The 27,307-nt window shown below is 39.2% G+C and overlaps 1 protein-coding gene across 2 annotated transcripts in view; it reads right to left on the bottom strand.

The window, feature by feature from the left end:
- The window catches only part of DHX40 (DEAH-box helicase 40), a 46,952-nt gene extending 25,011 nt beyond the window's left edge, over nucleotides 1-21,941 (bottom strand). Inside the window, exons 1-10 of one of the 2 annotated variants that reach the window (XM_005668994.3) lie at nucleotides 21,791-21,941; nucleotides 20,729-20,896; nucleotides 19,099-19,244; nucleotides 16,707-16,826; nucleotides 16,283-16,510; nucleotides 15,988-16,054; nucleotides 14,607-14,738; nucleotides 2,659-2,758; nucleotides 548-634; nucleotides 234-416 (exon numbers count right to left, since the gene is read on the bottom strand). In XM_005668994.3, coding sequence (XP_005669051.1) covers nucleotides 234-416; nucleotides 548-634; nucleotides 2,659-2,758; nucleotides 14,607-14,738; nucleotides 15,988-16,054; nucleotides 16,283-16,510; nucleotides 16,707-16,826; nucleotides 19,099-19,244; nucleotides 20,729-20,896; nucleotides 21,791-21,842 — 1,283 coding nt within the window. In that variant the 5' untranslated portion in view covers nucleotides 21,843-21,941. Of the gene's footprint in view, nucleotides 1-233; nucleotides 417-547; nucleotides 635-2,658; nucleotides 2,759-14,606; nucleotides 14,739-15,987; nucleotides 16,055-16,282; nucleotides 16,511-16,706; nucleotides 16,827-19,098; nucleotides 19,245-20,728; nucleotides 20,897-21,730 lie in introns of both variants that reach the window. The other variant, XM_003131664.5, reaches the window with a different exon arrangement.

Genomic DNA, 27,307 nt, shown 5'->3' with positions numbered 1-27,307 from the left:
AACAATGGTCACTAAATGATCCAAATAAACATCAGCAAGAAACATCCCACTAAGCCAAGGTTAAAATATGAACAAGGGATCAAAATCTCAGGAAAGCAATGCAGAGAAGCCTTTTATTTGGGTTCAGTTGAGCCTCGAAATGTAGGGATATATGAATCAAACACCTCAACAAAATTCTGAGGAATAACCTGGCTCCCTAACAAATTTTTCTTTTTTTCAAGTTGTCTACATACCTTATAACATCATGTATGGCAAGGCACTTTAAGGTCAGAACTACAGATGTCAAACTAGTTCTCTTAATCTCAGGGATCACATGGTCAGGCATACACTGGTTCCAAAAATCTTTACTATAGATCCGAAAGCATTTTCCTGAGGAAGTCCTGCCAGCTCGGCCACTTCGCTGTAATGCCTCACTCCTTTAAGAAGAAAAAAAAACCAAGTCCCCAAAATGTGAGTTTTCTAAGTAATTAATTTCCTACCCCCAAACCTGCTAGAAATTATTTAATCAACCGTTCTTTGTATTAAAAGGCTTAACACAGAGACTTACTTTGAAATTGGAACCACCTCTAGGATGTCCAGTCCTAATCTGGGATTGTGATTTAACTGCTTCACAAAGCCACCGTCTACCACGTATCTAAGGAGAAAAAAAGTTAAGTTTCTAGAAAATAAGGAAAGTCTTGTTAATTTTTAACCACTTTTGAGTTCTCCTTTTCTACCAAACTAACAACTACACAATGACTGTTACGTTAAGTGTAAAACTTGAAAGTCAAGAAATTGGAACCCCTGTACCATTGCTACTGGAAATGTAAAATGGTCCAGCCAACATGGAAAATGGTTTGGAGGTTCCACAAAACATTAAACACAGAATTACCATATGACTCAGAAATTCAATTTCTAGGTATACACCCAGAAGAACTGAAAACAAGTACTCAACAAACACTTGCAGACATATGTTCATACTAACACTATAGAAACCAAAAGGTAGAAACAACCTAAATGTCCATTAACAATTAAGGGATGAAAGGATGAACAAATTATGGTATTTACATATAATGAAATATTACTGGGCGATAAAAAAGAATGAAGCACTGGAGTTCCTGTCGTGGCACAGCGGAAATGAATCTGACTAGGAACCACGAGGTTGCGGGTTCGATCTCTGGCCTCACTCAGTGGGTTAAAGATCTGCATTGCTGTCAGCTGTGGTGCAGGCTGCAGAGGCAGCTTGGATCTGATGTTGCTGTGGCATAGGCCAGCAGCTGTGGCTCTGACTGGACCCCTAGCTGGGGAACCTCCATATGCCAAGAGTGCAGCCCTAAGAAGAAAAAAATAAGAATGAATCCCTGATATATTCTATGACATGCATGAATCTCAAAAAACTTGCTGAGTGAAAGAAACCAGGCTCAAAAGGTCACATATTGTATGATTCCATTATATGAAATATCAGAATAGAATATCCATAGAAATAGGGGCTGGGGTGGAGGCGGGAATAAGAAGCAACTCCTTAAAGTGTATAGTTTTTTATCTGGGGCTAATGAGGTTTTAGAACTAGAAAGTGGTGGTGGTTGCACAACATTACATGTATAATAAATGGTACTTAATTGTATACTTTTCAATGTTAATTTTAAGTTCTCCTGTAAAAAAATAAACAAACTTGAAAATCAGCTCTAAACCATTCTAACAGTTTCAGGATCTAATTCCAGTTAGCGTTAATGATACCATTTTAAGCTAGTTAAACAGAGAACAAGTCAGGTAAGACTAAGTTAGGAACAGTAGTAAGTCTATCATTTACTAAGGGAACATTCTGAAACATACTATTTAATGACTTTTGCCTTTGTTTGAAACAGAAAACTGCAAAGGTCAATGTACTCAGGAAAACTGCTCTAAGCCCTTAGTAAAACCGTTATTTCTAAAGTAAAGGAGGAAAAGCAGAGGAAATTAACTTCCTCTCAGATCTGGGTATCTATTTTACCCAAAAGAAATAGATAGGATCCTTAAGTCAGGTTCAGCCTTTCTGTGGCAGACAGACTGCCTTAGTTAAGGACATAAAACATATTGGGTAAAAGATAAATATTCATAAAGAATGTGGCTCAATAGTCTGAAAGAACTTGACATTAGCCATCAGTCTAGACTTAAAATCTCTAAGAGTTTCTCTACTAAATTTATTCAAAAAATTTGATAGCATCACTCATTATATCCAAAAAAAAAGAGGCCTCTCTCATAGTTCTTTTCACAAAAAGGTGAAAAGTGAGAACTAGTACCTCCAGATGAACACTTAGACATATAAAGCCTACCACATGAAGTAGAGCTGAGCATAGGAAGGGATTATCAGATCATCTTGGGCACAGGCTGGTAAATAGGGACAAAGAAAAAACAGGTTTGGCTTCCTATGAAGAAACCCATGAAGCACTACACAAAATTTTAAACTGGGGAAGAGAAAGCTACATGGTACCAAGTACAAGTATCTAAAAATTGTCAACAGAAATACTGTGTACATTTCCTACTCCATTTTCTGTTCAGGACAATCAATAATTACAAAAAATGATAGGTGATTACAAGGAGGTGAGAAGGGAATTAGTGGATGACACAGAGACACAAACTAAATGTTTTATGATAGCTAAGTGGCTTTCTCAGCTTTAAGAGGAATTTAAAAAGTCATACCTGATTCCATCTATTGTCAAAGATGTTGCAGAAATATTGGTAGATATGACACATTTTCTGATTCCAGGTGGAGGTGGTAAAAATATTCTCCTCTGTTGATCTAAAATACATGTAAAGAGAAAATACTAATTGACAACACGCATTTGTCAAACTCAAGTTTTGAAAATCTCAGAGTTCCTGTTGTGGCTCAGCAGTAACGAACCTGACTAGTACCCATGAGGATGCAGGTTTGATCCCTGGCCCCGTTCAGTGGGTTAAGGATATGACATTGCTATGAGCTGTGGTGTAGGTTGCAGATGTGGCTCAGATTTGGCATGGCTGTGGCTGTGATGCAGGCCAGCAGCTGTAGCTCCAATTAGACCCCTAGCCTGGGAACTTCCATGTGCCACAGATGAGGCCCTAAAAAAAGGAAAAAAGTTGTTTCGAAAAACTCATTTTTGGATTTCCCGTTGTAGTGCAGTGGCAACGAATCCAACTAGAAACCATAAGGTTGCAGGTTCAAACCCTGGCCTTGCCCAGTGGGTTAGGGATCTGGCATTGCCGTGAGCTGTGGTGTAAGTCTCAGACTCGGCTCAGATTCCAAATTGCTATGGCTGTGGTGTAGGTTGGCAGCTGTAGCTCCAATTCGACCCCTATCCTGGGAACCTCCATATGCCAGGAGTGCGGCTCTAAAAAGCAAAACAAACAAAAAACAAAAAAACCCCACATTTTCTTTTGATTAAAAATGTTTTCTTTACCCCTTTAATTATCTTGATTCAAAAATACAATAGCAAAAACTATTTTTTCCTCACCTTTCACTATTAAGAGCCCTAGATCCATGGAATCACAGATTATTACTGCTAAAATAAACCCTACAGCAGAGTCCTTTAGGTATAGGTCATAGCTCACCTTGAGACTATTTAAAAACTGTGGGCCTCTTCATTAAAAGTCACCGATGTGTACGCACACATACAAAATTTCAACCAATGAGGATGTTCAGGGACTCTCTGAAGCCCATCCAAGGACTACAGATTAAAGACCTCTCTGTGCTTCTGGAGTTCCCGTCGTGGCTCAGTGGTTAACAAATCTGACTAGGAACCATGAGGTTGCGGGTTCGATCCCTGGCCTTGCTCAGTGGGTTAAGGATCCAGCGTTGCCATGAGCTGTGGTATAGGTTGCAGATGCGGCTCGGATCTGGTGTTGCTGTGGCTCTGGTGCAGGCCGGCAGCTACAACTCCGATTTAACCCCTAGCCTGGGAACCTCCATGTGCTGCAGGAGAGGCCCAAGAAATGGCAAAAAGACTATATATATATATATATACACACATATGCTTCTAAAAAAGAAAAAGATCTCTCTACGCTTTAAAGACTGACTGGCTAAGGAAGTTTTTACTTTTGCACGTGTTTTCCTAATTCATGACTACATCTCTAAACAAGTAACGCCACAGTGGTTTCTACTACCCACACATTGTGAAAGGTGGTCCCCAGTATGGTAACTTTTTTTCTCTGACCATAGTTTATGGCACCAAGGATAAAAATCTCCCAACTGGGCCAGTTTGATTCTCCTGTGAATTTGGAACAAGGTCCAAGAGATGCTCAGTTTGATGAGGCTAGTCTCTTTCAAAGAGGAAAAATTAACTTGTGAACCATAGAGAAGTGATTAATGTGTATGGAGGAAAGCTAGCCTCAAGAGAAGAAAGAATGAATCATCATGAGAGTTCACAAGAGAGTATTTCTGGGTTCCTGGCACTTCCCAGGCCTTAAGAGACCTGGAAGTAAAACAAGTATAAAGATGGATTTGGCCAGACTTGCCCTCCTGCCAGGTTAAACAGAGAATAGGACAAGAGAGTTAATGTTTGCAAGGAAATTATCATGGCATAGGCAAAAGGAGATAAGTGAAGGCTGGTAAAAGACCAGTCTCGATGCACTCTACAATTATGGAATTAGGAACAGAAGAGTGATTTTGCAGAAATTAAGAAGTAATCATCAGAAAGATGTTTAAAAGTGAGGTCAGAAATTTATGATAATGACAAGTCTATGACATTAATTTTTTTTTTTTTTAGGGCTCCACCCACAGCATATGCAAGTTCCCAGGCTAGGGGTTGAATGGGAGCTACAGCTGCTGGCCTACACCACAGCCAAAGCAATGCGGGATCTGAGCTGCATCTTCGACCTACACCACAGCTCACAGCAATGCCAGATTCTTAACCCACTGAGCAAGACCAGGGATCAAACCCACATTCCCATGGGTACGAGCTGGATTTGTTTCTACTGTGCCACAACAGGAACTCTGACATTAAGTTTTTGAATGGGTAGCTGAGATGAGATAAAAAAAAATCACTCAAGATAGAGAAGTCAAGCAAGGGATTTAAGTAGATTATCTATTTAAATGATCTCCAAAAGTTAGGGTTAATCATTCTAAATTAATCTACTGGAGGGTGAAAAGAAATTATTAGGACATATATTTATATTACTCAAAACATCTTTTTACTATTTTACATAATATATTAGAACAGCAAGTACATATATATACTTAAAAAAATTTAATGCCTGGCTTCAGAGATTTCTACAAGATATATCCATATTTGTTTAGAAAATTTACTTTTTTTTCCCCAGCATCCAAGAAAATCTTAACCAAATCTGTTTTTTGGTTTTTTTTGTTTTTTTGTTTGTCTTCATTTTGGCCATCCTGCAGCATATGAAGTTCCTGGGCAAGGGATCAGATCTGAGCCACAGCCTCAACCTAAGCCACAGGTGCAACAACACCAGATCCTTAACCCACTGTGCTGGGCCAGGGATCAAATTTGCATCTCAGCGCTCCCAACATGCTGCCAATCCCATTGCACATGGGGAACTCCCCAAATCTGTTTTTAAATAAGGTACGAAACCTGTTTCCAAATAAGATCTTAGAAAGATCCATATATTCCCAATATGTAAAACAGACCAGAGTTGGATTCTTATGAGGAAAAAAAGAAGTGGCACAGATGAGCAGTTTTAAAATCATATCAATAGGCATCTTGTTTTGCAGATGAGAAAACTAAAACCCAGAGCGGTCAAGTGGCTTGCTCAAAATTTACATATAGACAAGCAAGTTTAAAAACAAATAGTGTATTCCTGCTACATAGCACAGGGAACTATATCCAATTACTTGTGATAGAACACGAAAGAAGATAATATGAGAAAAAAAATGTACATATACATGTATGACTGGGTCACTCTGCGATACAGCAAAAATTGACAGAACATTATAAATCAACTATAATAAAAATTTTAAGTATTGTTGCTATTCTTCTACATCATTCTGAAATTAATTTCACAAGTAAAAAAGTGCTAGAAATGCATCTTATACATAAATAATAAAAATTATTTTTTAGGGGGAGTTCCAGTTAGTGGCTCAGCGGTAACAAACCCAATGAGTATTCATGAGGATGTGGGTTCAATCCCTGGCCCTGTTGAGTGGGTGAATGATCCAGCACTGCTGCGGCTGTGGTGTAGGGCTGTAGTAGCAGCCCGACTCAACCCCTAGCCTGGAAACTTCCATATGCCACAGGTGCAGCCCTAAAAAAAAAAAAAAAAAAAAAATTTTTTTCTAGGTATTTCTGAGATTTAGGTAGCTCATTTCTTCCAGATGGTTCAAAGGAGTCATATACTACTTTACAGTTCAAATTATATGTTTATACATTTATTTATTGACTATCTATTCTACTACAGCATAGCTCTCCAAGAATAAGGACTTTAATTCAAGACCTATCTCTAGTACCTACAACACCTGGACCACAGAAAGTGCTCGATAAAGTTCAATGAATTGATAAATTTAAAAGTGCATGATACAAATCATAATAAAATTCCACATTACCTTAAAATTTTAATAAATTAGAAATGTGCATTTTGAACATATTTATGATCAACTCTGTTTTTCAATTAACCCATTTTGAAAAGTACCTAATTTTAGTCTCAGTTTAAGCGAAATTTCAGTTTCATTTATCTTTTTTTTTTTTTTTTTTTTTTTTGTCTTTTGTCTTTTTTGTTGTTGTTTTGTTGTTGTTGTTGTTGCTATTTCTTGGGCCGCTCCCGCGGCATAAGGAGGTTCCCAGGCTAGGGGTTGAATCGGAGCTGTAGCCACCGGCCTACGCCAGAGCCACAGCAACGCGGGATCCGAGCCGCGTCTGCAACCTACACCACAGCTCACGGCAACGCCGGATCCTTAACCCACTGAGCAAGGGCAGGGACCAAACCCGCAACCTCATGGTTCCTAGTTGGATTCATTAACCACTGCACCACGACGGGAACTCCCAGTTTCAGGACTTTTTAATTGACTGTAGTGAGCAAAATGATAAACAAAAAACAAAACAAACAAACAAAGTCCTGAAACTGCTGTTGTGACAAGATTCACATTTCTTTCACATTTACATTTCACTCACATATTTTAAGACCACTTTTTTTTTTTTTTTTTGCTTTTTAGGGCCTCATCTGCAGCATATGGAAGTTTCCAGGCTAGGGGTAGAATGAGAGCTACAGCTGCCTGCCTACACCACAGCAACAGAAACTTGGGATCGGAGATGTGTCTGTGACCTATGACACAGCTCACAGCAACACCAGATCCTGAACCCACTGAGAAAGGCCACGGATCGAACCTGCATCCTCGTGGATGCTAGTCAGCTTCGTTAACCGCTGAGCCATGACAGGAACTCCTTAACACCACATTCTTTAAATATACATATACATACATACATACATATATATACACACACACATATATGCATATATATATTTATTTATTTTTTGCTTTTTTAGGGCCGCACCTGCAGCATATGAAAGTTCCCAGGCTAGGGGTTGAATTGGAGCTACAGCTGCCAGCCTATGCTACAGCCACAGAAATGCCAGATCCGGGGCATCTATCACCCATACCACAGCTCATGGCAATGCCGGATCCTTAACCCACTGAGTGCATGAGGCCAGGGATCGAACCCGCAACCTCATGGATCCTAGTCAGGTTTGTTAACCACTGAGCCACAAAGGGAACTCCATGTTCTTTAAGTATAAACACATGCCAATTTCATTTTTGTTTTATAAACGTTTGAAAAAATGTTAAATACATATACACTAAACTACGTTCTCACTTTCCACAAAGAGAAAGGGAAACTGAATACTTTCATTGAGATGCAGCAATTCTCCTGACTACCTCCTGACTACCTAATAAGGGACTAGAATGTAAATTAACAGCTGGGGGCGGGGGAGGCAACGAGATAGAAAGATGTTCCAAAATCTACCAGGACATAAGTATACTGAGGAGAGACTACTTAACACTCTTAATGGAGCAATGCTCCTAAGATATACTTATTTGACATATTATATATGTGATATATTGAAACTTCCTCATAGAATTTTTTGTTTCAAACTGACCCCAAAGCAGAAATACGTTTGAGAGAGTGGGTGTGTGTTTGTGTGTGTGTGTGACAGAGAATGTGTATAAAAAGAACATAAATTAAAGCAATAAACAAACTGTCAAGGGGGAACAAAGATGACTGTAAACAGAACAAAAGAGGTACAACACTGCTCGGCTCAAACTCCACCTTCCCTGGAAGTCATTTTTGGGTGAGTCAAAAATATCTTGAGAATTCTCACTAACACAGCTGAAAATCAAACTTCTGACATAGAGAAAAGGCTTGAGATAATCAGTAAAAGCAGTTGAAAAGATAAAGTTACTAGAAGGAAGTTTAAAAAAATATGGAAGACAAGCAATCTAACATAAAAATAACTGGTACCCCTGAAGTAGGGAAACCAACAGACAGGAGTTATATTCAAAGATATAACACAAGAGAATTTCTTTGAAATAAAGAATTGAATTTGAAGATCAAAAGAACAACTCAGGAAAGCTTAAATTATTCTGTTTTTGGTGGTAGTTACACAGATATATACATTTGTCAAAACCCCCTGAACAGTATACTTAAAACAGGCATGTAAATTACACCTTGATAAAGATGATTTTTCAAAAGAGCACATACAATTCCAGGAATTTTAATGCAAACCACTCAAGACAAAAATATCCTAATTAAAGCTATTGAACTTTTAAGGATTAAAAACAGAAATTTTCAGGCAATCAGACAGAAAAAGCAAATGACTTACAAGGAGAGGGAAAAAAATCAGGCTGGCCTCAGACTTCTCCACAGGAACATTCAATGCCAGAAGACAACTGGACAACGTCTACCAAGTTCTAAGGAAAAGAAAGTGTGACCCAAGAACATAAAACCCAGCCAGCACGTAGCTCAAGTATAAAGGCAAAAGCCAGACAGTCTACACCCAAGAGCCCTCCTATTAAAAAAAAAAAAAAAAGTTAAAATATAACCAATCTAAAATTAACCAAAAGTAACTTAGAAATGAAAAAACTATGGTAAAAGGATTGACAGAATATGTCTGAACGATGTAAAAATAAAAAAAATCAGAAGAGGAGGATATAGAAGACTAAAAGTACTTAAGTCCTCATCTTTCAAATCAGGCCACAGATAAGATCTCCAATCAAATACAGTCTACATGGAGTTCCTGTTTTGGCTCAGTGGGTTAAGAACCTGATAATATCCATAAGGATGCAGGTTCTATCCCTGGCCTCGCTCAGTGGGTTATGGATCTGGCATTGCCGCAAGCTACAGCATAGATCACAGATGCAGCTCGGATCTGGAATTGCTGTGGCTGTGGTGTAAGCTGGTGGCTGCAGCTCTGATTTGACCCCTAGACTGGGAACTTCCATATGCCATGGGTGCAGCCCTAAAAAAATGGGGTGGTGGTGAATACAGTCTACAAAGAAGACATTAACTTCAGCTTAATATTTTTCCTCTTTTAAAACTTAAAGTAATATTTTATAAAATATTATCTCATGTGGTAAAGAAAGATTTACTTGAAGTTTAACAATTTTTTAAAGTAAATTCAAGTAAAATCAAATACTTTTAAAACAAGCAACTAATAGTATACTCTCACTTTTAAAAAGTACTTCTGGGAGCTCCCATTGTGGCTCAGCATTATTAACAAACCAGACTAGCATCCCTAAGAATGGAGGTTCAATCCCTGGCCTCACTCAGTGGGTGAAGGATCCGGTGTTGCGTGAGCTGTGGTGTAGGTCACAGAAAAGGCTCCGATTCTGCATTGCTGTGGCTGTGGCGCATGCCGGCAGGTACAGCTCTGACTTGACAACTAGCCTGTGAACTTCCATATGCCGAGGGTGTAGCCCTAAAAAGACAAAAAAATAAAATAATAAAACGTACTTCCATCAACATCCCTACCTGCTTACTTATCCTTCTTTACACACATACACACAATGTTAAAGATGGTGATTCTTGGATGGAGTTTGAGGTGATTTATTTTTACCTTTGTAATTTTGTACACTGCTTGAATTCTTTATCATGAAGCTATCATTTTTGCTCAATTGAGAATTTTTTCTTAAAAGAAAATTGGAGCAAATATGCTGAACACCGACTACGTTAATTCTGCATAATAGAAAAGGAAATTTTTTTTTTTTGGTACTTTACACTTTCAAAACTTCTACAAAGGGCAAAAACTAAAGGAGCATATGCAACATAAACCTATTTTTGTTTTTAAAAAAACAAAACTAAACAATAAAATATATATAAATGTATAAAGAAAAAGATTAAAACAATATACCTCAAAATATTAACAGTGATTATCATTTAATCATGTTGGTGGGATCTAAGTTTAATTACTTTTCTTTGGAGATTTTACTGCTTTTAAAAAGTATTTCTTTATAAAACAAAAGAAAAATTTTCCCACTTAAGGTGACTCCACATATATTAAAAGTTTTTATGTGAAGCTCACTAGCCTTACTCCCTTATGTCTTTAATCTTAAGATTTAAGAAAACTGTCTTAGACACTTGGTACTTGCCTTATTGAGGTAATATCTTTGTTTTATAAGAAGAAAGGAAAAAAAACCCTATTTTTGAATTTATGCAATAATCTAAGCAAGCAGTTTCTCCTCTTTTAAAATGGACACTAGTCCAAGGAAAAGCCCCTCTCCTTTTCTTCATCTATTCTAGAAATATATGCCTTGTTAGATCTCCCACTACTGAACAAATAACCAGTTACCAAATGTAGATTTACCATGTAACCTCAGCAATATCATTTAGCCTCTATCAATCAAATAAAGAAATCTGATTATGCAAAAACATATATATGGACATATGTGCATCTTTCTTAAAACAAACAAAAAAAGCCCTGGCTTTCATTACTTAAAAAAAAAACAACTGAGATTCCCACCCTCCGCAAAAGGCAAAGAAGCACTGAATTAGATAATTAGTTCAGTGCTAAAATTATCTAATTCTATGCAATTAATTGTCTACACATTAATTATGAAGTAACAGGTATACTTCAGTTCACAATTTTTTGTGAGGTTCGGCTTTGCCTAAATGCATGACAAATCTTAAGAAGTGCAATATCTCAACAAAATGGAGACGTCAGAAGAGGGAAAAAGTCTGAAACAGGAATAAGGTTCAGATGTAGTGTTTGATGCAAAACATTAATAGAATATCTAGCAGAAAGTGATAAATCAGTAAATCAATTTAATAAATATTTAATCAGGACTTTCTCAACATACAGTACTTGCCCTCAAGAAGTTCACAACCTCATAGATGGGATTAAATGATCATAACACAAGATAAATGTGTTAAGTGTCACAAGAGGTAAAGTAAAGAACAATGAGGTTCAAAGGAAGAAGAGATAAAAGCCAGCTGTGAGGAGGGAAATCAGGAAAAGTTTTTATGGAGTTGGCTGCACTTGTGAACAAAAGAGCAGGATTTCCACCAGTGACAAGAGAGAATAAAAGGGAAAAGAGGAATTCAAGTTCAGGAAATAGCAAAGAGTCACAAAGTTGCAGGAGGAATCAAATATACCTTCTACATTTTGAGCTTGGGCAAACATCACAAAGGGTGGGGGTCAGGGGGCGTTCAGCCCAGGGAGCAGGGTCCTATAACCTTGGTAGAAGAAGGGATACCACAGCACCTCTCCACATCTGACAGATGAGAATTTTTTTATGTCAAGTAGGGAGACATTTTAAGGTACTTCAAGATGACTTTAGGAGTTCCCATTGTGGTGCAGTGGTTTAACGAATATGACTAGGAACAATGAGGTTTCGGGCTTGATCCCTGGCCTCGCTCAGTGGGTTATGGATCTGGTGTTGCCATGAGCTGTGGTGTAGGTCCCAGATGCGGCTCGGATCCTGCATTGCTGTGGCTGCGGTGTAGGCGGCAGCTATAGCTCCGATTAGGCCCCTAGCCTGGGAACCTCCAAACGCCGAGGGTGAGGCCCTAGAAAAGACAAAAACAAAAAAACAAACAAGATGACTTTAAAACAGTAAGCTACTCTCACGGATACAGCCCAGAAATAAGAGCAAATATAAAATATTCTCATAATTTTCACCTATTTACTAAACGTAGATATGGGTCATTTTTGAACCCACTTCATTATAGGCTATAAGCAGGAAATCTTCCTGTCCTCTCCTCACTCCCAAATGCAAGTTTTCTGTTCCTGAAGTCAACAGGAAATAAAGGAAATAACATTATAATAATGTCTCTCCCCACCAGCCAATGCAGCAATAATAAAGAAAATAAGCACTGACTGTGTTTAACAGGCTTGAAAAGAAAGCCTAAGACCCCAGGAACCTGCCACTCTTTCCCTATTTCATCCAACTCTGCCTCACCTATTATATAGTACTTCATCAAGCTCCATAACAATGTCTCCCTGCACTGCTATAAACTGCTACAATAAATATTATTATGCTCATAATGAATCACCAGTAGCTCACCCTTACAGTGCCCTTGGAATGAGAAGGGAAACTAAAATAAATAAACAAAACCTTTCAGTAATGGCTCTACTCATACCCAATCCACATCTTTACCATTTACACATATACACAAACAAAGAGAATCATATACATTGGATATTAAGGCTGAAAGCTGGTTGAAGTCATACTGAAAGATAATGAATGCCAAATTATTAAGCTGGCATTTTAAGTCAGTTGGCAATAGGAAATGGCTAACAGTACCCAACAGGAGACTGACACAGTCACAGCTGTGCTTTTGGAAGGTTACGTTTACCACAGCAAGTAGGAGAGTAAATTAAATCAGGGAAAACAAGTTAGCAGGACATGTTAAGAACTCAGGAAAGCAAACTGAGGATCCTGATTCTTATGATGACAATGAAAAGAAAAAAGAAAAATGAATGAGGTGGACAAGACAAAAATAAAAGAAAACATGTAGGAGTTGCCATTTGTTTGAATCATATGATCTACGGTGAGATGATGCTCAGACAAAAAAGCCCTGTGAGGCCCAGGAGGTCCAGAGTGCAGGAGGCTGAGCTGGGGACAGCTTTTAGGAGTCATCGCAAAAAGTGACAGGTGAATCCAAGCACCCAAGCTCTCCAAAACAGAGAATTCTAAGAAAACAGCAAGTTAAGGATGAAGCCTTAGGAAACAGTCACATTTAGAGGGGAACAAAGGCCAGGGAGGGTGGGAAGGTAGCAGTCTTTGAAAACAAGGAGTTGTCAGGAGAACCAAATAATTACCCTAGACAACAGCATTTAAGGAAACTTCTTATTAATACAAAACCAAAATACAAACGAATAGAAAAAAGCCATGTGATCTGAAGAACAGGAGGTACTAGCAACCTTTAATACTATAAAAACTGGATTTCAGGAAGATAAAGAAGAAGCAATGGCAGATACAGAACATTATTTTCAATGTGGCAATAAGAAGGAAAGAATGAAATTATTTACTTTATATAGAAAAAGGAAATATATATATATATTTGTTGTTAAAAGTTAACAAACCAATGCTAAGATTTTGAATTACCTATCAGTTACAAAGAAAATTCTAAAAAAGTTAGTAGATCATATCTCCAAAAACCAATGAGAACCTTAAATATCTAATAATGACCCTATGAATTCCCTTGAAGATGTAAAAACCTAAAGACAAATTTCAATATTAAGAGCAAGGGCCCAATATCATCACAAAAGGTATTTCCAAAACAGCACATGGTCTGGTTATTTACCAACACATATATTCCTGAACATTTTTACCAATACAAAGATAAAAATCATCTACTCAAGGAAAAAAAAAAAAAAACTCATAAAATATAAAAACATTTAAATGCTTTGTGCATTAAATCCCAATCCCAATCAAACTCCAAATAGGAGGTTACAGATTAATTTTCCTTCAGTTTTACAAGTCAAATTCCATAATAAAATAGTTTTACAAAACAAATTCTAAACCTCATTCAACAAAATTTATTATGAACTAATATTAGTTTGCATTTGCTCTTTGAACCTAAAAAAAGCAATACATTCTCAAAAAGTAGTCTAATGTGTATGGCTACTTAAAAAGAAAACAATCCATGAAGTTCCTTTGTGGCACAGCAGGCTAAGGACCTGGCATTGCCTTAAGTACAGCCCTGGCCCAGGAGCTTCCACATGCCACAGGCATTGCCAAAAAAAAAAAAAAAGAAGAGAAAGTCCTGAAAGTCATTTCTATTAGGGAAAAAAAAGAAAATCTACTGGTTTATCTCAGATAAATATGGATAGGTAAGATTTCTAGAAAGCCCATGGCAGTGGCAAATTAGACTTATCATACTACTATCAAGGAATTATAGCCCTAATTTCCAAAAATTACCAATGATATTTTTCTCCTGCTGAGAAAGGACACAGCCTACTCTTAATAGTAAGGCGGACAGATGTCCAAGGTCTTGAAAAAGTGAACACGGAAAGACTTCAAGAAAAAAAATCACTTACTTCAAGGGATCCTGGTTGGTTCTACTAATGCTCTGTTTCTGGATTTGGGTGTTGGTTACAAAGGTGAGTGCACTTTGTGAAATCCATTGTCCTAAACACTTAGAATTTGTGTACTGTTCTGTATAGACATGATTATCCAATAAAGTTTTTTAAAAACCCAATTTTCTATTCTAGTAAAGAATTACCTGTTGTCATAGATCCATAACATGGCAGTATTAACAAGCCATCTAGAGTGGTATCTTGCACATCATAATCATAATCAACAGACTCTGCCATCTGAAAAAGTAACTCACAACTTTTTTCGATTTCAAACTGACCTGAAATGAGGGAAGAAAATGTCAGCAACTGAACAACAAAATCTAAGAATGAAAACAAAATAAACCTTCTAGATTTTCAGTTCTGCATAACATTTTTTTTAAATCTCTCATTTGATCTAAGATAGATGAACACACAAGCAGTATTCAATCTCAACAGTAAAAAAAAAAAAAAAAAAAAAAAAAATGAAAGAAACAGGAGTTCCCATCATGGCTCAGCAGTTAACGAACCTATCATCCACAAGGTTGCGGGTTCGATCCCTGGCCTCGCTCAGTGGGTTAAGGATCTGGAGTTGCCGTGAGCTGTGGTGTAGGTCACAGACACAGCTCGGATGCCGAGTTGCTGTGGCCCTGCTGTAGGCCGGTGGCTACAGCGCCAACTGGACCCCTAGCCCGGGAACCTCCATATGCCGCGGGTGCGGCCCTAAAAGACAAAAAAAAAAAAAAAAAAAAAAAAAAAAAAAAAGAAAGAAAGAAAGGAAGGAAGAGCTGTTTAAATCTCTAAAGAAATAAATGTTTATAGTCTTTAAGCCTTTCATCTTGCTAATACGGTATCTGAGGAAGAATCAATAAAGTTAATCATAACACAGAGAAGTCTAGCCCAGGAGATGTTGCATTTAGGTGTATCTCAAAATGCTTAGGTAACCTTAAAAAGCCAAAGAGGTTGTTACAATGTCTCACTTCTAACATCGGTACAAGGCAGTGTAGGAGGTGAGCCATGAAATGACTCATATCTGTTAGCAGGATGCTGCTACTTGAAGAATCACACCAGCCTGAGATTTAACTATTCTATTTTTGAGCTCCAAAAAAGGCTTTTCTGTGAGACATAGATGCCACATCTTATGTACTGCTACCACACAGTACCATCCCACCACTCAAAGAAGAAAGGAGCTAGAAGGCTGTCTTTCAAAATAACAAAATAACAAAATTAATCATTCAGGTCCAGGACTGTTTAGTGTGGTAACAACTCTATATACGATAGAGTAAGAAAAATATTAATATTTTACCATTAGTATCTTTCTAGTAAAAGGTCAGTGTATTTTACATGTTTACTAATGAGACTTGTGTTTTTTTAGGGCAGTGCAGAATTATCATACATGTCTTATAACAGATATAATATCTCAAGCTACTCAGATAATCATAAAAAAGCTAGGATAACATGAGTAGAATCTAGATTTCCCAACAAGGGTTCTGTTGCCACACTGCTCTCATACAAACGGTAAAATCTTTAAACCTGATACTGAATGCTCACCAGTCAGAAAAACCAAGATGTCTCCAGCCATTTCATTCAAATGGATATCCATGGTCACTTTCACAATCTAAAGCAAGAAACACAAGCATAATTTGCCAGTGGAAATATAGTCATCCCTGCCTCCACCAACCACCTCCCCTAGTTCCACAGAAAAATTAAATTTGGTTCTCAAAAGCCTTAGAACCTATGAGGGTGGCCATTAAAATATCAGAGAGCAAATGAATTATCAAACTATTTACTCAACTAGATTCATAAATATAAACAAGACATAAAAAGGAAGGATGCCAAATAGTACCGCTTGAATATATGCAGTATTCTCTCTGTCTCGTGGACCAATCAAATTGCAGAATTTTTCTCTGACTGGATAAAGCCTTCCAGGTATATCAAATATTGGACAATTTCCAAAGAATGCAGAGAGTTTGGCCAATTCCATAGTTGCTGACATCACTACAACCTTTAAATGTTCCTTCCTGTTAGGAGATTTCTCCTGAAACAGCTTCTTCAATAAACCAAATAAGATGTCCTGAAAGAAAAGTAAATTTCTACTGTTACAAGTATAACTAACAACCAATTTATTATAAATATTTTGCTCTTCTAATCAAAGAATTCCGTTTTGAATAGATTAAAATGTAAGAGAAGGCGATTCACTTTGGGAGAATACAAAGCTACCCCAAAGAAGTAAACTGTCTAATGAATAACCAATATATTGAAATACTCACTGTAGTTAGAGTTCTTTCATGGGCTTCATCCAAAATAATTACACTGAACTTGGTAAGATTTGGATCTCCCAGAATATGTTTCAGTAAACATCCATCAGTCATATATTTGATTGCTGTTTCCTAATGTTCAAACAGCAGGATATATTAACATATATATAACAGTAAAATCACAGAACTTCACCCCTACTTTGTAACGTAAAATTTTCCCCCAAATGTACAGACACTAAGTAAGCAGACTAATCTGACTAAATAAAAGAATGCATAAAATAGCTTAATAACATGTATAATAATATGAATGGTAAGTTATGAAACTTATGATTCATACGGAGACAGGGATATGGAACTAAGGTGGATATTCTGGGGTAAAGCAACAAAAATGACCAACAAGGAAATACAATGAAGTCAGTGGAAAGTAGTTAAGATAATAATGTAATGACTCCAGGTGAGCAAGCTGTGAGAAACAATAATGAAATGGGATTCATCTACCTGTCTTAGCAGCTATTTTAGAGGACTCAGGAGAAAAGGTAGGGGAAATGGTTATATATACCATTTCCTCTCACTCTTTTCTTCCTTGTCCATGTTCCTATTACAAAAATAGGGTCAGCTGACTAGCATTAAAACAAGATGAGGAGTTCCCATTGTGGCTCAGTGGTAATAAACCTGACTAATATCCATGAGGACGAGGGCTTGATCCCTGGCCCGCTCAGGGGGTTGGAGATGTGGCATTGTCATGAGAGTTACAGTGTAGGTCTCAGATGCAACTTGGATCTAATGTTGCTGTGGCTGTGGTGTAGGCCAGCAGCTGCAGCTCCGATTCAACCCCTATCCGGGAACTCCCATATGCTGCATGTGCTGCCCTTAAAAAAAAAAAAAATCAAAACAAACAAACAAAAAACACAGGTGAAACTAAGGTCCAGAGGAGTTTACAGCAGTGATATCTATGAAATGAGGGAAGAAAAAAAGAAAGAAAAAATCTCTAGCAGTGACCACTAGGAAGGCAAAGGCAAGTATTTTGGGGAGTCATTCTGTGTCACTATTGGTGGCCACTCCTATTGGGACCATATGCAAATCAAGTACTATTTTATATTTGGTACAGGATTAAGAAATCCTGAAGGAATATGAATTTTAACTATGAACTACTGCCGTGAAGATAGAAGACACTCACTAAACATGTGCTTACTGATTTTGTTAATTAAGCTGTCAGTTTTTCATGGACATCAAGAGTACAACATACAATATGGATGAACAGTAAGAAGAACATTAGCCAAATGAAATAAGCCAGACAAAAAGGACAAAATATTGTTATGACTTCACCTGTACAGGGTACTTAGAATATGGAAAGACACAGAGACAGAAAGTAAAACAGAAGTTACCAGCGGGGGTTCTCACTGTGGCTCAGCAGTTAACAAACCAGTCCAGTATCCATGAGAATGTGGGTTCGATTCCTGGCTCTGCTCAGTGGGTTAAGGATCCGATGCGGCCATGGGTTGTAGTGTAGGTCACAGATGCAGCTTGGATGTGGCGTTGCTGTGGCTGTGGTATAGGCCAGCAGCTGCAGTTCTGATTCGACGCCTAGCCTGGGACCTTCCATATGCCACAGATTCGGCCATAAAAAGCAAAAAACAAACAAACAAACAAGTTACCAGGGACTGGGGGGGGTGGTAATGTGAGGTTACTACTTAATAGATACAGACTTTCTGTTTGGGATAGTGAAAACAGTCTGAAAATAGGGAGTGATAATGGTTACACAACACTGTGAATGTTCTTAATGCCAATGAATTATACACCTGAAAACGATTAAAAAATGGTAAAAACAGTACATTTTCTACAATAAAAACATTTTTAAAGAATACAAATATGAGTTACATGTCAAGGATCCTTAGAGCTAAAATATGTAAGAGAATCCTATGAAAAATCAGCATACCTGTCATATAAACTAATTCAGAAGGGAAAGAATGGGATAAAATAGACATCCCGAAACTACACCATTAACAATGGGCAACACACATTAATTCCAATCTGAGGCATTATTTCTTTAAAACGTAAATGGAATTTTGAAGTTGCATTTTTTTTTTTTTTTTTTTAGGGCTGCACCTGAAGCATACGGAAGTTCTCAGGCTAAGGGTCTAACTGGAGCTACAGTTGCCGGCCTACACCACAGCCACAGCAACGAGGGATCCGAGGCAAGTCTTCGACGTACACCACAGCTCACGGCAACATCAAACCCTTAACCCACTGAGTGAGGCCAGGGATCAGACCCACATCCTCATGGATTCTAGTCTGGTTTGTTAACCACTGAGCCATGAAGGGAACTCCTGAAGCTGAAATTTTTCATAACTTTCTCTGTTCTACCTATAGGATTATAGTACTTAAACCAACAACGCTTTTGTACCTTAGAGCTGCAATCATCAAAACGAACTTGGTATCCTACTTTGGATCCCAAAGTGCATTTCATTTCTTCAGCAACCCTCTGAGCAACAGATATGGCAGCTACTTTTCGTGGCTGAGTCACACCAATCATGCCATGCTGTGAAAACCCTATCAAAACCAGAGGTAAAAAACACAGAAATGTTAACAATTGCTTCCCATTACAGCTAACTTGTTTCTGGTCAATCAATACAAACTGTTAAGAGTATTTCTAAAAGAAAACTCTAGGGAGTTCCTATTGTGGCGCAGTGGAAATGGATCCAACTAGTATCCATGAGGATTTGAGTTCAATCCTTGGCCTCAATTAGTGGGCTGGGAATCCCGAGTTGCTGATGCAGCTCAGATCTCGCACTGCTGTGGCTGTGGCATAGGTCAGTAGCTACAGCTCTGATTCGACCCTTAGTCTGGGAACTTCCAAACAAAACAAAACTCTACAGATTAATACCACCTTGTATTACATTTGCATAAATTTAAGTACTAATTAAAAATAAGACAACATATTAATAACCATTCTAAATGTACATATTTTAATCAGGTTTTTCCCATTTCATTCCTTTTTATTTTTTATTTTTTTGGTCTTTTTAGGACCACACCTGGGGTATATGGAAGCTGCCAGGCCAGGGGTTGAATCGTAGCTGCAGCTGCTGGCCTACATCACAGCTCACAGCAACACCAATCCTTAACCCACTGAACGAGGCCAGGGATCTGCATCCTGATGCATCCCAGTTAGGTTGATTTCCACTGGGCCAGAAATAGGAACTCCCTATTAGCTTTTTTTTTTTTTTTTTTTTTTTTGTCTTTTTGCCTTTTCTAGGGCTGCACCTGTGGCATATGGACGTTCCCAGGCTAGGGGTCTAATCGGAGCTGTAGCCGCCAGCCTTCCCCAGAGCCACAGCAATGAGGGACGGGATCCGAGCCGCATCTGCGACTTACACCACAGCTCAAGACAATGCTGGATTCTTAACCCACTGAGTGAGGCCAGGGATTGAACCTGCAACCTCATGGTTCCTAGTTGGATTCGTTAACCACCGAGCCACGACGGGAACTCCCTCCCTATTAGCTTTTAAGAAAAGGATATTTTTGGGAGTTCCCATCATGGTGCAGTGGAAACGAATCCAACTAGGAGTGATGAGGTTTACTTCCTGGCCTCCCTCAGCGGGTCAAGGATCCAGGTTGTGGTGTGGGTTGCAGATGAGGCTCGGATCTGGCGTTTCTGTGGCTGTGGTGTAGGCTGGCATCTACCGCTCCGATTAAACTCCTAGCCTGGGAACCTCCATATACTGAAGGTGTAGCCCAAAAAAGACAAAAAGACCAAAAGAAAAAAAGAATAGGAAATTTTTGGAGTTCCCATTGTGGCTCAAAGGAAACGAATCTGACTAGTATCCATGTGGCTGCAGGTTCGATCCTTGGCATCGCTCAGTGGGTTAAGAATCTTGGATCCCTAGTTGCTGTGGCTGTGGAGTAGGCCAGCAGCTATCGCTCCAATTTGACCCCTAATCTGGGAACCTCCATATGCCACCAGTGTGGCCCTTTAAAAAAAAAAGGGTGGGGGATATTTTTTAAATACTCCCAATATTACCCCAGAATAAAATTACCTGCTTCATATAGATACTTTGGAAGTTGTGTTGTTTTACCACTTCCTGTATTTCCAGTAACAATAAGGAATGAATTGTCCCTCACAGCCTGAATAAGTTTTTTTCTTTGTTTTTGAATAGGAAAAGTTGGAGTAGTTCCTCCCTCCTGTGATGTGCATCCTTTCTCTTCTGTAATAACAACAAAAAAGTTTATAAATTAAAAGACCTGTAAAAACATCACTAACTCAATTTCTCAGAAATGAAAAGAGAACGACAATAGAATTTCAGGGCTAGAAAGACTCAAACCATGACTTCTCAGTTAAATCACTCACATCCAATTTGCAAGTAAGGGTTTTTATAAGCCCAATGCAACTTTATAGTCAGCTCTAATAACTTGAGCATTTGCTAATGCATGACTCAAAGTATCTGCCAGAGTAAGCCTAGTATAAGGCAAAGTATTTGCAAACACACCTATACAGAAACACAAAAGCCAATTTTATTAAACAAAACACCCAAAACCGGAACACAGAAGAAAAACTCTCAGCTGAATTAAAAGCCACCTGTGTTTGCTTCTGATTCATGGTTCAAGTTAGGTCCCTGTTCAGAGTGACTGATATCCCAGAAGGCCAAGTGGTGGGTAACCATGGAAACTGGCTCCTGGAAACTGGCTCCCTTCATACCGTACCCAAAGGCAGGCTGGCGGCCCGACGAAGGGGCGGGGGGGGGGGGAAATGGGTAGAGAACAAAGGCTTTATGAGCCTATTTAAGAGCAGAACGCGTCTCTGCGCTGGGGTTCACTTTTTTGTACCCCAGTAGGGTTTTCACCCAACTTGCGTCTGGGACCGCCCCCCTCTAGACCAAAGTGCTCACTGGACGCAAAGTTCGGTTCCCGCTTGGAGGGCGACAAAAACGCTACAACCTCCACCCTACTCTTCTCTGCCTGCCTAAGGCAGACTTTTATCTTTCCCAAACCCCCCCATGCCCTAACTCCCGCTGGCCTCCGTAGTGTCCCGCGGACCGCACCTCTATCCGCGATGGTAACAGCCGAAGGCCGCTCTTCCTGAAGGTCTCTTGAGCGCTCACCTTCCTCCTGCCGCCTTGGCGCCCTGCCCGCGACGGCGGGAAACCGGGACATAGACCTGGCCCCAAGCGGAGGTGAGCACGTCCACCGATCTGAGGAGATGGGAGGGGAAAGGCGAAGACGCGCCCTGATGACGTCGAGGTGTTTACTTCCGCGCGTGCGACTCGAGCAAGGGGAGGGGCAGATGTTCGTTGACTTGGCGCGCGGCGGGCGAGCAGTTCCCCAACCCGCGCCACGCGGCTGCGAGCAGACGGTCCACCCCGGAGTGTCCTCCGCTGCCTGAAGGTGTACGCTGCGCGGGTGTTGTAAAGCCAGCCCCGAGGTCCGGAAGCGCTCCCTCCTGTTTCTCTTCTTATGCGCAAAAGGGCACGGGACACCTTTTTGCTCAGTGGTCCCTGCAAGCCTAGCCTACCTTCACACACCTAACGTTATGTGACCGTTTGCCAGGAGCTGGAACCTTACTAGAGGTGTTCCATAATATTGTCACTTTGCGTATCCTGAATTGACCCGTTTAAGGCATACATCCCACGAGTTGCAGAGCCGAACTTCTGGTTCCATAGGATCCAAAACTTACGTCGCATACGCTCTACATTCCCTTCGCAGGATCCTGCATTTTAATTTATTTCCATGTTTATTTTCTTTCCCTTTTCCCCAAATAGATGCAAGCGCGGCAACTTCAGAAAATCATGGAACGTTCAGCCTGGCAAAGTGATTCGAAGTGGGCTGGTTTTTGAATTTGCTGGGTGGATGAGTGAATGATTGATCTGCAGAGGAGTTAAGCTCACTTTTAATGGCTGTGGGTTCCTTGGAAACCACAAGCGCTGAAAAGTTTAAAAGATATACAACAATCAAGGGTGGGGTGACTTTTTCAGAAAGGCAATTTGGGGAGCAGTCTTCCTGACATAGAACCTTAAAATTTTGTTAAGTGATGTCAGTCGTAATAACAAAATCTGTGCAAGAAGGTTGTTTTCCGACTTTTCAACCATTCCTACTGTTAGAATTAACCAACACTGGAGTTCCCATTGTGGCTCAGCAGTAGCAAACCCGAACTGGAGGCGGGTTCCATTCCTGGCCTCTCTCAGTGAGATCTGGGTTATGTAAGGATACTGCGTTGTGGTGAGCTGCAGACCTGGTGTTTTTGTGGCTGTGGATCTAGCGTTGCTGTTGCTGTGGTGTAGGCTGGCATAGATGCAGCTCTGATTGGACCTGGGAACTTCCATATGCCGAAGGTGCAGCTGTAAAAAGGATAAAAAAAAAAAAAATGAACCAACACTTACAGCTGAAGAAAACAATGCAAGCTGTCACTGTGCATTAACTAAAGGCTACTACTCTCCTATCTGACCAACCTTCAGATGATGTCATTGGACCCCAAGATTTTTCTGTGCTCATTAAAAATTTGTGAATACCAACTCCTTTTAGAGGGGACGGGTTAACATCTCTGAAAATGCAAGTTTGTCATATTTTGAGTGAGAACAACTTTCTAACAAATTTATATCGCCAAAGCCTGGGAGCTACAAGAATAAATCTGGTAAGAGAAGGACATCCCAGATTTTTCTCATCCTTTAAGAGAATCTCCCAACCTCCCAGATTCTGTTAGAAATTCAAAATATTCAAATCACGAGTTGTGGCTCAGTATAGTAGGTTAAGGACGTTGTCTCTGGGAGAGTGTAGGTTCCATCCCTTGGCTCACTCAGTGGGTTAAGGATCCAGTGTTGCTGTGAGCTGTGGTGTAGTTTGCAGACCTGGCTTCAATCCCGAGTTGCTCTGGCTGTGGTGTAGGCCAGAAATGGCAGCTCCAATTCGATTTGACCCCTAGCTTGGGAACTTCCATATGCTGCAGGTGCAGCCCTAAAAAAAAAAAAAAAAAGGAAAAGAAAGAAAATAACCATTATACTATAATGGGAGATGGAATTCTCTAAATCTTGGTGGCTAATACATTTTCTTCCAATGTTTGTAAATCAGCTATTAGAGAATGACTCTGTTCTCATGTGAGAACCACCTAGTGAGAGTATCCAGAATAAAACCTGCAAGCCAAGAATAAAGAAAAGTAAAAGTGAAAAACTCAAATGTTGATTTTAAAAATCAAGGAAATTTAGGAGTTCCTGTTGTGGCTTAGTGGCTAACGAATCCGACTAGGAACCATGAGGTTGTGGGTTCAATCCCTGGCCTCGTTCAGTGGGTTAAGGATCCGGCATTGCTGTGAGCTGTGGTGTAGGTTGCAGATGCAGCTCGGATCCCGAGTTGCTGTGGCTCTGGTGAAGGCCGGTGGCTACAGCTCCGATTAGACCTCTAGCCTGTGAACCTCCATATGCCGCAGGAGCGGCCCTAGAAATGGTAAAAAGACAAAACAAAACAAAACAAAACGAGGACATTTAAAATATGTTGCCATTAATATGCTCAGGGCTATTGCATATTGAAAGATCAACAATTATTTCCTGCCTAGTGAGTTTACAAACTACAGTGGCAAACAAGATACAAACATAGGATGAAAATGGAAAGTACATGAGTTGGATCTGAGAAGAAAAGTCAGTGTTCCCAGCAACATTGAATCTATTTCATGTTATCTTTGGGTCACAAGGAAAACCTGAAAGAAATGATATGCAAAGAAGTAAGAGAAGTATACCTTGCACCCTACTGCTATTGCTCATAATCAGTCTTTCAAAATGTTACTGAATCAAAGCAACCTGCTTCTGAGCATCCGAAAACAGGAAGGAGTCTCAATATTAAAGATTTACCAAAATGGAGTAGAATTTTTAACTCTTCTTCAGAAAAGAAAGGAGAGTATAGAATTTTAATGAAATTTTAATAAAATTTTAAAATTTTAATGAAATAACTGGAGCAGAAAGGAAAGTTCTCAAAGATATTAGTACAATAAAATCCAGAAAGTCAAAAACACCAGATAAATGGCAATATGTAAAGAGCTAATTATAACAGTAAGTCAAGAAAAGAGAGTGAGCAATGGTGTCAAAGTACATGAATTTTTTTTTAATCCATGAATTTCACTAAAACAATAGTTGTTTTGGTAAAGAGAAGCAGAAAGGAGCCAGATTGTAAGTGGGTGGGAAGAGAATTAGCAAACTGAAAATGTATGTAAGGCATTGGGAGATGTCTAATTAGAATCAGCTAAGGTAAATGAAAGGAGAGAAGAGAATAGCCTGAAAAAGATGCTGCTGCTACAGTGTTTGTGTGATGATTCACAGTCAGTGGAATTATTGGGGTACAATTAGAACATGTGTTTAGGAGAATTGAAATAGAGGTACTGATGAGGGAGAAAAAGCAATTTCAAATTTTGAGAATGGATGCAGGCCTGGAGGAGAGAGAACAAACTTTTAGTCAAAGTAGGTATAATAAATCTTCATTTGTGTCAGAATTGTATCACAAAACATGAATCTGACTGGTCCTCTGTATTTCCCTGCTTTATTTCTCTTACTTGTAAATGAAGGGTCTTTCTTCCTCCCCAGCCCTCACCAGAGCAAAAAGGCCAAGATCAGAGCCTTCTGTGCATTCTTGAAGAACTAGTTATTACCTCTCTCAGACAGGAAAGACTAAGCCTAGAGATGGCAGATGGAAGGGAGACTGTAATGAGAAAGGGAAAACAGATTGGAGGAATAAAAAGCCCTCAGAGTGAGAGGGCTTTCATTAGAAAGTTCTAGTGGAAGGAATTCAAGAAGATGAGCCCCCTTGGAGCTCCCGTTGTGGGTCAGAGGAAATGAACGTAGGCCTGGAAAGAGAGAGGGGAGCTTGTAAATTCTGGAAGGAATGGAAGCATGAAGAAGAAGCTCAATCCCTAAACCAGGTAAAGTTAGACAGAAACAATATGAGTGAGGTAGTGGACCCCATGCCACTATTACATATTCTATTAATGTGCCTGTAGGATGTTATCGATTTAGACATTTGGAAGAAAATAGATGAGCATATCATAGAACTTATAGAAGAAGCCGCCTTGGGAGTTCCCATCATGGCTCAGTGGTTCATAAATCCGACTAATATCCATGATGATACGAGTTCAATCCCTAGCCTTGCTCAGTGGGTTAAGGATCCAGTGACTGTGGTGTAGGCCAGCAGCTACAGCTCCAATTTGACCCCTAGTCTGGGAACCTCCACATGCTGTGGGTGCCGCCCTAAAAAGGCCAAAAAAAAAAGTACCCACATTTTAGTGCGAAAGTAAAAAACATCATCATCATATTTTCTTCTCTCCCTCCCTGCCGCCCCTCTCCCGCCCTTCCCCCTTTTCAGTGTCCAGATATTAAGATCTGAGGGAGTTCTCGTTGTGGCACAGTGGTTAAAGAATCCGACTAGGAACCATGAGGTTGCGGGTTCAATCCCTGGCCTTGCTCAGTGGGTTAAGGATCTGGTGTTGCTGTGAGCTGTGGTGTAGGTCGTGGATGTGGCTCTGATCTGGCATGGCTGTGGCTGTGGTGTAGCCTGGCAGCTGTAGCTCGATTAGACCCCCTAGCCTCGGAACTTCCACATGCCCTGGGTTCGGCCCTAGAAATGGCAAAAAGAAAAAAAAAAAATTTGAGTAAGTATCACAAGGCCATTTACCAAGCAGTCATTTAATCATTCATCAATAATACTGTTTAACTGAGAGGTTAATAAAAATTGAGACACTTTTAGTCATTGTCGATGAAATTGATACTTTACACACATGCGTATAATCTTACATGAATGTGTGGCATTTCCCTTATTCTCTCAGTAAAATAAGATCTCTTTCAAATAAAAGCTCGGTGAGAACTCTAACTCCCTATTCATTCATTCATGTGTTCATTCAGTAAACCTATATTATGCATCCTTTTAAATAGCCATACAGAGGCATAAAAATATGTGTAAGAGATGATCATTATCTTCAGGTAGTCATGGAGATACATATTTATAGGAGGAAAAACCAGTTAGAGTGATGAAGAAAGGCTTTTTGGAGTTAATGGCATTTGAACTGAGCTTGGAAAGTTGGAAAGATTTCAGTAAATGCCAGGGTAAGATTCTGGATAGAGGAAATCTCACAAAGACACTAATAGAGTGAACAAGGTATTATTAATTATGGATGATTGAGAAATCTGCAAAATTAATATTCTGCCTCTGGTGACAGTCTCTGTAAATCTTTCACTTGCCTGAAGGTGGCAAGCTGGGTTTATCTGAGAAACTGCATCAACATTATTTGAAGGAAAAATGAAACAGTACTATTTCTCTGGCGTGGGGGGGGGGAAACACCACCTTTTATTGACATTTAACTCAAAATCAAAAAGTGAGAAAGATAAAAAATTGCTAACATAACTAAACATTTAAATACTGTCCATATTTAACATTATTTGTTTTAAAGCACATAGATTTTGTATTACAAGTATTTTACATTTTGATTAAAAATTTTTATTTTCCTTATTGATTTCTCAGTTATGATACAGTATTTTCATAGGAAAAATAAAGGAACTTATACTTTTAAGGGTGACCATTAAAATCTGTAATAAGACTGTGTATAAGTCTTTTGGGGTATGGTAAGGTTTATTGAGATTTCATTTCCAAAT

Source organism: Sus scrofa, chromosome 12 (genome assembly GCF_000003025.6).
Source record: "Sus scrofa isolate TJ Tabasco breed Duroc chromosome 12, Sscrofa11.1, whole genome shotgun sequence".
Taxonomy (NCBI): Eukaryota; Metazoa; Chordata; class Mammalia; order Artiodactyla; family Suidae; genus Sus; species Sus scrofa.
This window is presented reverse-complemented; position numbering and strand designations above follow the sequence as displayed.